The following is a 13,724-nucleotide window of genomic DNA, read 5'->3' as shown; positions in this document are numbered from 1 at the left end:
TTTCATTGTAAAGAAAACCCTTTGAACTACAAAATATGAGTGTAATTCTTTATAAATAACATTATATATTTTTCAATAAATACAATAAATACAAAAAACATAGGCGCTTTTGGAGTTTTAAAACAAATTATTTTTTTGAAATCAGGTTCTATTAATCTTTCAAATAACAGCTTCTAAACAGGAGTTATTACATTATATGTGAAGCGAGTGAAATTGTCTATTTCTGCATCTAAATGTGTCATTGTGAGTTTCCTTTGCAAAAACAGGCTTTATAAAACACATTAACCCCACAATCCTATTTTACTCTGTGCCATAAGCACTTTAATTGATTATTGATTGAATTATGTTTCATTTTTATGTTTTTCTAAGTAGTAATATACAAAATGGCATAAGCGAATTGGACCAAATTTCACATATTGTGTATTCTACAATCAGTTTATTTCTTTCAGGATGCACAAGACTGTCTACATTATTAAATATATCCGGTCTATCACAATCTAAAATAGAATCCATATCCTCCAGCTTTATATAATTCCATTTATGTGCATTCTGTATTGGGATGCAGAAACGTGAAAATGGTCTTGTTTGAAAGAAGAGATCCTAATCTAAAAGATAATAGAGTATATAGATATTTGTGGCTGTTTGCTGCTGACTGAAGCAGTGCTACGAATATAAATATAAATTCGCACAGAGGTGACAAAATTTTACATCGATTCAAATGAATATATGGGCTGATACCATATAAGGAAGGCTATGTAAATGAAGCATAAACATTTTTAACGCGATTTTGGAGAGAGTTTAACTGGTTTAAGGACACTGACAGCAGCTGTAAAATAAGGATCGCAAAGACAGGTATTGTGACAATTTTGTATGTATTTGTCGTTTCAAGAGCAAGAAGAGACAAAACTCAATTCGGTGTTTAAGGGCTGTAGACGTGGCTCTCTGCATGCACACTGTACGCACAGAACAGCGCGCGGGTGCTGAATTAAGCTTTTCATGTATTTTTGTGCTTGTATGTTTAAACTGACGAGGTGTATTTGTTCGTTCAGCACGGGAGGAAGCGAAGAAGAGCTCTGTTTGGTGTTTGCGCGGCTCTCCGTGTGCGCACCGAACTCGGCGCGCGAACTCTGTTGAGTTTTTCCACATCTTGTGTTTGAATGCTTTAAACTGTTTTGAATGTTTAAATTGTCAAGGCTTAAAACACGTGCAATTGATCAGCTTTTGTGGCGACGTGCAGGTCGTCTTTTTATGCTGGCCTCGGGCAGTCGGTTGAAATCGCCAGGGCCCCCCCTCTCTCCGCGCCGCTTCGCTAAAGATATGAGCATCGCCTATTATTGAAAGTAAGAGTGTGCGCTCGAATATGCTCTAGAACCGCTCTTGCAATACTTTGATGTCATACACCGATCAGTCTGCGCTGCGCTGCTTCAAGTTGAACACACCTATTGGGTTTGTGGTGTTGTTGTTGTGCGCGCTAGGGAACGTATATCCGCCATACATCATCCATACGCCATACATCGCTATATCATTGATATCGTGATATGACACTTTTTTTTTTTATCATGTAAAAATGTATACCGGTATTATCGTGGACGGTATGATATGGCACACCCCTAATATATATATATATATACTAGGGCTGTCAGTTTAAGGCGCTAACTTAATTAATTAGTTACGAAAAAATAACGTGATTAAAATATTTTAAAGGGGTCATATGATGTTGCTAAAAAGAACATTATTTTGTATTTGGTGTAATGGAATATGTTTATGCTGTTTAAAGGGGTCATATGATGTGATTTAAATTTTTCCTTTCTCTTTGGAGTGTTACAAGCTAAAAAAAAAAAAAAGCTCAAGCTTTGTACAAAGCTCATCGGTCTGAAAAGCGAGGTGTAGGCTGATTGGCCAGCTATCTAGTGCGTTGTGATTGGAAAAAAAAATAGCCTAGTTCACCCCAAAAAATTTAATTGTCACCATTTACTCAAACCTGAATGACTTACTATTTTTGTGGAACATAAAAGAAGGTATTTTGAAGACTGTTGGTAACTAAGCTCTTTTTGTTACCAATGACTTCCATTGCATGAATAAAAAAATACTGAGATGTTTCTCAAGTAATCTTCTTTTATGTTCCATAGTTTGTTAGACCGTTGTAGCCTAAATGTTTGTGTAATAAATTTTATGTTGAATTAAATAAAATATTTCTTTCTAAAGCTACTGTTTGTAATGTCTACTTAATACTTTCTCATTTAACACAAAAATAGCTTTAAATAATCTTTTGGTGGTATTTTCACAGCCAAATGTAATTTGCAATTAATTAGATTAATTAATCGACACATCATGTAATTCATTAATTAAAATTTTTAATCGAATGACAGCCCTAATATATATATATATATTTCCGTGTCTTTTTCCCGTGTCACTTGAAATGTTTCCGTTTTGAGTCGTTGTTACCAAAGGCGAGACACGTGAGGAAAAAATAAACTTCGGGACGTGCGCTGTCTGTGGAGGTTTGGCCAGGACCGGTTCCAGAATTAAATCAACATATTTTATGTTCCGTCCATTGCCAATCATTGCTATGTCGAGAGTGAATCCCGCATAAATATGCGGATGTCATTACCGAAACTTTGCAGGGTGTAGCCTATGTGTCTGAAAAACGAAAGCTTCATACAAAATATACCCTAGAAAGTGCGCTCCCTTTATCACTAAAAAGCGTCATTCATCTTCGTTCATCACGATCGTACAAAGTTCCGTTATAATCAATTAAGCTCTCTAAACTGCACACTGAATCTCTTATTTATATCGCGTCTGCACTTAGTCATGAGATGATTCACGAGCGTGCAAAACTGCACTTAAAAACTGCGGCGCTTTCAGCAAGGAGTGAATTCTAACAAAACGTTTCTGATTGGCCATTGCCTTCAAGAAATCAACAGATATGTCTGTGATTGGTTACATTGCTCAACGTTGCAAAAACACGTTGAGGATATTTAGCGCTTGGCTAAGCACTCCAGTTGCAGCAGGGCCGACATCAGGGATTCCATGACTAACAATTTTTAGTTAATTGCCCCCCCAATGTCGCCCATGTGTATGTGTGTGTGTATATATATATATATATATATATATATATATAATTTTTAAGCCAGTCGCGCATGTGTGTGTGTGTGTATATATATATATATATATATATATATATATAATTTTTAAGTGCATTTTTAATGTTTGTACAGGTTTTTGATTAGTAGTACTAGTTATTGGATTAAACTCTAAAGGGTCTGCTTTGACAAGTTTGAATAAAATTTTTGCTTGATTATCATGTATAAAAAATATAAGAAGTAACTTAAGCTGCAGTTAATATTCACCTTGACACATCAAAAAGTCAACAAACAAGAAGTCACTGAAAATCATTTTTGTTGTTGTTTATAAAACAGTTAAACATTTATAAATGTGGCTTAAGTTTCTGTCAGTGTTCACGTAAATGTTGGACCTCATCTACATTGCAGTTTTAATACATATTGTCCTCTTCTCTTGCAGTGAAAAAGAAGTTTAAAATACCGGGACACAAGCGCACTGAGAGCTCAGATAGCAAAGTGTCTCTTGGCCCCTTTTCTCTTCTGAGCCGCTCTAAACAAAACATCCAGGAGCAGAATAACCTCTGTATAAACGGCAGCCACGTTTATGCAGAGGAGCAAGAACCTAAAGCTAATTTTGGCTCCACACTCAGTCTGAACATCTCAGGAAAGGGTTCAGTAGAGGATGTTCGTAAATACCACCAACGAAATACGTCCGACATCTCCATCGACTCACTTAAAGGCCTGAGTATCCCCTCATACAAGCCTGAAGTGCAAGACAAAGCTTCTCTTGTCCCACAGCGCCCTCTAGAGGACAGGAGACATGTAGAGGTGGAGGAGAAGGGTAAGAAACCCGAAGGAAGAAGCCTGCAAGAGATGCTGGACCGACAGGAAGAACAAGAGCAAAGGAAGCAGCAAGAACGGGAGAGAAAACAAGAGGAAGAGAGGAAAAGCGGGCTTGAAGAGCAGGAGAGGAAGCGCAAGGAAGAGGAAGAGCTGCAGAGGAAGCGGCGTGAGGAGGAGACGCAGCGAGCCGAGGATCAGCGGCACCAGGAGGAGACCAGAGTAACCGAACGGCTCTCTTCTCTCTTTGGCATTGGAAAGAAGGAGGACAAGAGAGAGGAAGCTATGAATGAACCCAAACGTCTAGATGTGCCGTCCTCTACAAACCCATTTGAAGACATTCCCCTCACCCCGGATACTCCATCCTCTATCCCAGAAGAGAGGCCCACGGACCCACGGAGGGGTGTCAGGACCACCTTCACCCCAACGCCACCCGCCAGTGCTTTCCCCAGCCGCACAGCAAAAGTGTCCGCGGTCAAGCCAAGGTGAGTGCTCATGAGCTTGAATAACTTCCTCCGTCCAAGATTGTATTCCAGTTCTATTTAGGGCTGGAAGATTTATTGCATATTTACTATATTATTAGCACAGATTTTGCTAGCAATGTTGTGATGATTTTAATCCACATTTGATCGACCAATACATTTCCTGTAGAGCGTGGTAGACTAGTTTAACCAGAGTCCTGCACGGGTTTTGTTTGGTAAACCCACAACCACGCTATCTACCAGAACACCTGAGCTGTTTATCCAAAGCAACATTAAAGGGATAATTCATCCCAAAATGAAAATTTACTCACCCTCAGGCCATTCAAGATGTAGGTGAGTTTGTTCTTCAGTAGAACAGTAAATAAGATTTTTAGCTGAAAATGTGGTCCTTGGTGATTTATAAAATGCAAGTCAGTGGCTGCCGTCACTTTCAAAAAAAGCATATTAGGCAAAATTAATACCTATTGCTCCTGACGATATGTTGAGTTCTTATGAAGCGAAACGATCGGTCTGTGCAAGAAACGTAACATTATTTGCTACATTATTACCTGTAATCTATACCTTTCATTTAATTCTGTAGCGAACTTGTTTAAAAACACAAAGGCCGCAATCCAAACCACATCCACATTAAAATAAATCTAAAAACCGATATCAGCAAGGAAGTTTTGGAGGGCTACTGCCAAGCATGGCCATTATGTGTGTCATTATCGCAAGCAGAAGTGAAGTGTATAAAAGGTTTAGGACTACATAAAATAATATGAACAATGAACATCATTTGACATTTAATGGCTATTTAACTCTAAGTACATCTGTGTCTGTTGATTCAGTTGTTGTAATAGCAAATTCAGAAGCAAAAAAAGGGCATTAGAGCTGGTAAGTTTGATTTAATTAAAATAAATATAAGTAGATAAATATTTCCTTAAGGCTGGAATACACTACACGATTTTTGCCCTGATTTTCCACCGATTTACAGTCTGGAGAAGTTGACACTAGATGCCAAAGGTCAGAGCCAGTCTGCAACTTTGAGTTGACTGATTTCATAGAAAATCGCGTAGTGTGTATGATGGTCACAGACACAGATTTTTTTGCTTCAGACTTTGAGACAGTGTGAACACATGGAGACTCATATCTCAGTGTGCAATGGTCTGATTGACTTGAAATTACAGGAGGTATGTAGTAACAAACACATCAATTGGTTAAGACATTAAGTATGATAATACATTATTTTTTTATTTTTATAATCTGAGCTCAAATATGGAAGTGTGCTTAATGGGTACGTGAGCTTAATAGGTGCGTTTACCCTATATATTACCTTGTATTCAAGAAAATGGGAAAAAAAACACCTTAATTATTAGAATTCTTGCATTATACACTACTGTTCAAAAGTTTGGGGTCATTTATATTTATTTAAATAAATTAATACTTTTATTCAGCAAGGATACATTAAATTGTTTAAAAGTGACAGTAAAGACATGTATAATGTTACAGAAGATTTCTATTTCAAATTAATACTGTTCTTTTGAACTTTCTATTTATCAAAGAATCCTTGATAGAAAAAAATACAAGCAACTGTTTTCAGTAAGAAATGTTTCTTGAGCAGCAAATCAGCATATTAGAATGATTTCTGAAGGATCATGTGACACTGAAGACTGGAGTAATGATGCTGAAAATTCAACTACTTTAAAAACTATAATACTGACACCAAACTTTTGAATGATAGTGTATATGAATCTACTTGGGTAACATGACTGTTTGGTTCAAACAGAGGAGCATGTATAATATGTCTATGTATATATGTGAAGCACTCTCTTATTTAAGAGAATTTTATCGAGGAATTGTTTTTAAGCAAAACACTTGAATGTTTTGTCTTTTATGCTACTTTTGATAAAGATGAGACTTTCCTTCAGTTATGTATATATTGGCTATTTCAACCAGCTCTAATGCTTCCCCAGGGAAGTGTCTGAGAAATGAGCTATCCTTGAAATCCAAGTTTGTTGCTTTTCTTTTAAGCATTGTAATTTTAGCATTCTTATTCAGGATGACGCTAAAGAACTAAAGATGTAGAGGTTTGTTAGCTGTATTATATTCAGCATAATTTATCCTTGAAATCCAAGTTTGTTGCTTTTCTTTTAAGCATTGTAATTTTTAGCATTCTTATTCAGGATGACGCTAAAGAACTAAAGATGTAGAGGTTTGTTAGCTGTATTATATTCAGCATAATCCATGCTGAGGCCACATGCTAAATGATAAATCAGGCTGCTCTGTAATGCAGTTAGCATCTTGCCACCTGAGAGCTGAGGAAAACCCAGGCTGAAACTCGATTCCTCTCACCTCTGTCTGCTCCACTGCTCTTAAAGGGGAACTCCTTTATTTAGACAAAGCCCCCTTGTGAAAATTGTTTCAGCAGATAGTTAATAACAGAAGATCTGAAATAAATTTCGCACACTTACAGGTCAAGAGAGTAAGTGCACAAAAATTGCTACATTTTCCACACCGAGGTCATTACTGAAAGTGTTGCACATTCAAACCTCCATTAGCTTTTAGTATTTTCATTCTCGTCTCTCGGCACAACTGTATCCCATTGTAAAAGTGTGGGGGGTGTCTGTCAGGGTGGGATGAGATAATTGTTTTTCTACTAGACATGGGGGTTCAGGTATCGCTGAGTATCATACCCTTGGGTGAAAGTGGAACATGTTGAATCACAGTGATTTTAGTCTGTCTTTAATGTGAAATTTGTCTGGCCATCATTTATTCACTTTTTCAATTGATACCTCTTTGATTCGTAAGTGAACTTACAAATAAACTGCTCTTCTTTCAGTCTTTAGTTGAGTGTTCATAAAGTGACCGAAAATACACAGATTGTGCAGAATTTCACCTGATCCACCTTCTTCAAATACATATTAAATATAGCCTATTGTATAATTACTTTACTTTAGGCATTGTTTTTTTTTTTGTGATCATAAAGTGTACTTGGCATAGGTTTTATTGTATTGAATGATTTGCATTTTGACCTTATGCAACTTACTTAACCTGTTTAGCCGAAGGCATGTGATTGGTTAATGGAGGAAGGAATGTGGACTGGATCGTCAAGTGCTGATCTTCTGGTTTGGAGTGAAACAAGTTGTAAAAGATAATGAGCTTGTAGTCTTCCAGACAGTGACTAAGCGACATTGTCTTAGGAAAAATGTCTGTAGGATTACTTTTTTTGTACTGGGAGTTTTAAGGATTTTAGGAACTTCTGTCTTATGATTAACTAATATGGTGAGTAACTCATTTTCCAAAAGCTGAGAATAGAAAGAGACCAGAATATGGTTTAGTTGTGTTTGTTTGCATAGAACTTTTAGATTCGGAAGTGCAGGGTACATTTTCTTCTATCGAACTGTGTTTAAAGACTTTGAAGAAAGAAAGATTAATAGTTACATATAACAACAACAATATATATATATATATATATATATATATATATCAAGATTTTAGAAAATCCTTAAAGTAACCAAGCAAGATGTGACCTTTTTGATGTAGTTTAATAGTAAGAAATCATTGTTTCTATTATGCGATGAATGTTCAGTTGTACATATAAAGTGTGAATGTCAGGCATTAAGTTAGGATAATATATTTAGGCAGGGGAGTTATGTGCTGTTTGTATTAAATGGGTTTTAGTTGCATGTAATGCCCAGCAGAAATATATTGGAAAACATATTGGATTGTAAGTGCTGTTTTAGCCGTAAGTTGACCATTTTATGTTTTTACTCTTTGACAGATTGGCTTTGAGTGTACTGCCTGAAACCGATAATAGCCATTCCCAATCCCCCTCAGACTCTATAGACACCCAGACCACTTCTCACCTTTCCCCATCCCTCTCTACTGATCCGTTTGAGTCTTTTGGTATGTTTTCTGATCTTCATTCTTCTCTGGCACCTGCTAAACCTCCGAGAACTTTCAGTGAGTTAAGTGAGTCCAGCATGGAAAACCTCTCAGCTCCCAAATCTGACAAGAAGCGAAAGGCTCCTCTACCTCCTGGTAATCTTGGGGGCTCGTCTAAGACTGAAAACCATCCTGATAATGGGGGACAAGCGCATACCCAAAAAGATAGGCCTGTTCTTCCTCTCCCAGACTATGAAACCCTCTATCCTAAGAAGAGGCATGGGGTGATGGGTCAAACACGTTGGGACCATCTTGTTGCAGAGGTAAACCAAAGAAACTGGGATTTCTCGGAAGAAATTAATGTAGATGGACCTGAGAGGCCAGTGCCAAATAAATCTGCGATCTTAAAGGACAGAACCTCTGTGAACCTTAACCAGCACCAAAGAAATCATGAGGCACCTCCCCCTGCCCCCGCAAGGCACAAAGAGGCATTCCTTCCACCCAAAGCTCCTGCGACACCAGAACCATCGGTCGAGACTAATGTCCAATATGGTCATATCAAAGAGTCTTTATATGCCACTGTCAATAAGCCTAGAAACTCTGCTTCCAAGAACTTGGAAAACAATCCACCTCCCGCTGTCCATAGTAGACATGCACCTCAGGAGATGGAAAGGAAGTCTCCGACTCCGGATGCCATTACCCATCAACTCTCCCTGTCAAAAGAGAAGCCTACACCAGCTGCTAGATCCATACAAAATATACATTCAAAGACTGATGATGTGGCTAAAGAGATGCCTTCAGTCATACCCAGGCAACAGTCATTAGTCAAGGACCCAGTCAGACAAGTCCAACCAGACAAGCAGGTAACCAATCAACCCATGACATCAGAAAACAACAAAACTGAGAAACCACACAAGGGCCAGAATGGAAGCATTTCCACAGATGGGTTTGTTGACGTAGACCTCCTCAAAGCTGCTGAAAGTCCAGAAGAACTGCATTTGGGGAAACCGGCTATTGAACCTGAGGGGAAGGGAATGATTGCTCTCGATCCATTCCCAAATGATAACCTGCTATCTAAAGATCCATGGGCTTTACCAGAGCAGACCACCAATGAAGATGACCTGTTCACTAGGGGCCCAAAGCAAATAGGAAATCTTGAAGATCAGACATCAACCTTTGATAAGAAAGATAACAAGCCTGCAAACAAAGGTACAAATGATCCATTCACAAACCTTTCAGAGAAAAGCAAATCACCGAAATCAGAGAGTGGAAAACAATCACCCAGCTTCACTGAACAAGCCAGAGCCTCATTTCAAAGAAATTTTTCGCTTAGAAAGAAAAATTCATCTCGCCAATACTCAACTACTGGAAAAGCTGGTACAGAGAATACAAGTCTGGCTAGATCAGTTTCTCAGTCTTCACAAGATGCCGAAGATGTTGAGCTGACTGTAACCAGTGTTGCTCCACCAAGCAGAACTGATCCCACCGTAGTAACATCTGAATCCCCTATAGGGGGCAAGATGACTCTTCGCGCTTGGGTCTCGCCATCAGAGGCTCAGCCAGTTGCTCTGCAGAATGGTAGTGGAAGTGCAGTTTCTAATTCAAGAAGGTGAGAAAAGTTCTCCCGACCCCTACTAACAACTCCTCTAACAGTCTGTCGTCCCTGTTGTGCTAAACCCATCGGCTTTCAAATCAACAGCTGCTGTTTACCCTGAAACTACCTGAATCAATCTCTGGTCTTGCTAGATTAAAGGGTATGTTTTCTTCAGCATTTGTTCGATTGGTTGCTTAATGGTTGGTTACTCCTTCATGGGATCTTAAGGGTCGGGATTGTGGGCTTGGGGTTTTGCTACTGATTGCTGGTCTTGGTTGTTCAAAATGCCATGGTCTTGAAGGACTTGTGTAAATGGAACAAAGGCAATATCTCAAATAATACAGGGGTTTTGTTATTGTTGGCCATATTAGATTGTCTTCACAATTTTCTGAAACTGGGTCCATATGAGAGGCTGTAGATGTGAGATTTAATGACATACACATTAAAGTTTACATACATTTGATGTATACAAGACTAGTTCCATGTTCAAGGCATGAGTGGTGGGAATGAGTTTGTCCGGAGATCATGTTGTTTTGTGGGATATTTGCATTATACATGATTTTTGATTGCTTTGCCACAAATGTGCTTGTGTTTGGGTTTTTAACATGTTATTTCTCTGCTGTACTCTTATTGATCTTTTGGGTTTGTTGGGAATTGCACATTGGGTGAGTTTGGAATGATTTACTAACACATGTCAAGAACTGCTTACTGCATATTAGAGAGAATATAAAATATGCAACATTTTAAAAACAATTTAAAATACGCTTCATAATATGCTACATTTGTCACATGATGCATGAATTTTATCACTACATCACATGTTTACGTCAGCAAGAGGTGTCTAGTCATGACTAAAATAGAGGTAAAATAAATACAACGTAGATACAACGGTTTGACATTTTTCACTTTAAAATGCCTTCACGTTTTGGCAGTCATCCATCTCTCCTAGTCAAACACGTTGTATTGTGGAATGCAGTATCTGCATATGCATTTTGCTCTGGTTGTATACTGCACCTTTTTCCAAATGTAGATCCAGAAATTTGCATACAGAGTACTGAATTCCTAGTATGAGTTGAATAATAAGGTATGCCTTTCCAAACATACCCATGTGTCCTTAATCGAATACTATCTTCAAGGGCCCTTGTTCACTTGATTTGAGCATTTTTCTAATGGTTTGTTTTATTGTTAAAAGTGTACAGTTCATTGCAGTAATATGTCCGTCTCTCTCCTTTCTCAGGCCTCACCCAGTGAAACCCATGAGCACCGAGAGCCAGTCTTCCAGTGTTATCGCTGTGGGGAAAGACCCGAAGACTATCACCATCAAGGAAATGGCTGAGATGTCAAAGGTACAGTCAATTTTTACTTATTTCCTACTAAGTTTTTTGCACATTGAAGAATTGTCCTAACAAACCATACATCAATGGAAAGCTTATTTATTCAGCTTTCAGATGATGTATAAATCTCAATTTCGAAAAATGAACCCTTATGACTGTTTTTGTGGACCAAGGTCACATTTATGTCTATTCTAATTTTTACATTTTTGTCTACTCCAATCATGCATGCTTATTTCCCCCTATTTTTACATTTAGATTAGATTTACCATCATCTAAGACTCTATCCAAGACCTTTTACATTTTTTAAATATGGTAATAATCTATTAATGCTGAAAAATGGATATTCATTCATATTACAATCAACATACTGTATACTATAATATTGTGATGCCTGCTTAGCATTTAAAAATGTATTTTAGTTTACTTTTAGTGTTTTATTTTCCACTTATGTAGACAACATGGTACAGAACTGTAATATCGGCTCATCCATAGTTCATCCAAAGATCATGAAAAGCATCCATCAAGTGTATCCAGGCTTTTCATTGGTACTGTACACGAGTTGACAACTTTTTTTTCTCTCTTCCTTCATTTCACTGCATATTATCCAGAATGTAGATAGCGGTCCGTACACTCAGCTCACACAGGAGGAACTGATCACACTGGTGGTAAAGCAACAGGCCGAACTCTCCAAAAAAGATGCCAGGATCCTGGAGTTAGAGGACTATATTGATAACCTGCTAGTTCGCGTCATGGAGGAGAAACCAGCCATCCTGCTTTCACTTCAATCCAAGTGTTAGGGTTTAATCCTAACATCTGAATAACCGTGCCCAGATCACTATACTGAGACGCTTCAATATTGTAGGATTTGGCTGATACAGCCAGAAGGATTGTGAAAGCAATATCACATCTCATAATCAGTTGATTTGCTTGAGTATATGTAACGCATGTAGAGTTGTTGGCATATGTGCATTCTGATTTCATCACCAATATCATACAAATAACTTTATTTTTTACAGCGTGGATATGTATAGTATATCAAAGCCTACAAGAATTCTGCAGTCTGTCAGATCACCCTTAACTGGATGCTGGGGTGTTGTTTTTTTTGTTTTGTTGGATCATGGTACAATCTCCTCCTGAGAAGCTCCCCAACAACAAACACATCGTATTTATTGATCATCTTAGTTTTCTGTGCATCTTTCCATTTAAGAGAGGGCTTCTTAATGCATTATTTATTGCAGTCTTAAGCTTGTATTTGAAGATTTTCCTTCTTCCTGAAGTGATTTGTGTTTAGATCCTGACTGCTGCCTTGAGTCTTGATCAGAACGCTTCATTAGTGTTAATGCGGCCTTGTGTCTGTTGGGGCTCAAATCAAGGTAATAATCCTCTTACTTTTTAGAAATGTAGACAATAAGCACTTTTTACTTGAACGGGGTGTTTCATTTATGAAGGATAGTGTTTTTATATTAAGTAATTATCTAAAATACCCTGTAGAATTACCTCTAATGAAGAATTCTTTTTCTTGCCTGTTACGCACACTTCTGCATATGTAAAGCTCTGCTGGTGTTCGAACACTGGGTATAGAATTCATTTTTATTTCCCTGGTCAATATTGACTACATATTTAAATGTTTCTTTTTGTCAGCTGTTGAATCAGCCGAAATAGTTTATGCTACATGTCAAACTGCATGTTTGTTTTATATTGTAGCGATTTTGACCAAGGATTATTAAGCGTTCTTTGAAGCGCAATGTACATACTGTGACATTCTGCGGTTCTGTAACGAACAAGCAATAACTGTCTGCAGGATTTCGTTTCCTGAATGTCAGGTAATCGGTACTTTCGGTGTTGTTGAGAGCTTGTCTGTTGTGAAACCAAAGAGCTGTGATGTAAATCTGAAGTCTTACCCTACAGGACTCAAAACCTACTTCCCATTCCCTGTTCCATTGTTCTTCTTCTCATGTTTTTAATCAGTGAGTAAACATTTTTGTTTAACCACTTAAATGCCTATGGGGAGAGAATGGTCCATCTGACAAGGATGGAGGAATAAACTGTATGTCTTGTATACATTTGCTTGTCATTAATGTTAAGTTGATTCTGTTGTCAGTTTTCTGTGTTGCTGTTATATATTCAGTCATGAGAACCTTCATAAGAGCTTCTGCTGTGTTCATTCAAGTGTTGTCAATCACTCACAGCATTTTCACTGTTATCAGGTTCTGCAGACTCCAAACCACTCCTTTATGTCTGAATTTGAATGAGAAGCCTTATTAATTATTGCTGATGCTATGCATATATGCACAGGATATATTTTCTAGACCTGTGCCTTCTCTTTTTATTCAAGATTTTATGTCATTAAGACATGAATATATTGGTTTGTTCCTTTACTTCCAATACTTGCAGAAATGTCATTTTGATTATGCCTCAATTCATTGAATAAACTTAGCTGAACCCATATAGCATGTGTTCTAATACTGGTAATACTATTGATGATGAACATTTTTTGTTTGTTAATATAATGTTTAAAGAGAAGTAGTTCATACACAAGGCTTCATGG

General features: G+C 37.7%; 1 protein-coding gene across 1 annotated transcript in view; it reads left to right on the top strand.

Moving 5' to 3' along the window:
* The window catches only part of LOC107740979 (rab11 family-interacting protein 1-like), a 31,009-nt gene extending 17,774 nt beyond the window's left edge, over positions 1-13,235 (top strand). The window contains exons 3-6 of the mRNA XM_016553548.1: positions 3,523-4,387; positions 8,145-9,857; positions 11,080-11,188; positions 11,785-13,235. Of these exons, the coding sequence (XP_016409034.1) occupies positions 3,523-4,387; positions 8,145-9,857; positions 11,080-11,188; positions 11,785-11,973 (2,876 nt within the window). The 3' untranslated portion in view covers positions 11,974-13,235. The remainder of the gene's footprint in view (positions 1-3,522; positions 4,388-8,144; positions 9,858-11,079; positions 11,189-11,784) is intronic.
* The last annotated feature ends 489 nt before the right edge of the window (positions 13,236-13,724 follow it).

This window comes from Sinocyclocheilus rhinocerous, unplaced genomic scaffold (genome assembly GCF_001515625.1).
Source record: "Sinocyclocheilus rhinocerous isolate Xijiao unplaced genomic scaffold, SAMN03320098_v1.1 scaffold1548, whole genome shotgun sequence".
In the NCBI taxonomy this organism is placed as follows: Eukaryota; Metazoa; Chordata; class Actinopteri; order Cypriniformes; family Cyprinidae; genus Sinocyclocheilus; species Sinocyclocheilus rhinocerous.
This window is presented reverse-complemented; position numbering and strand designations above follow the sequence as displayed.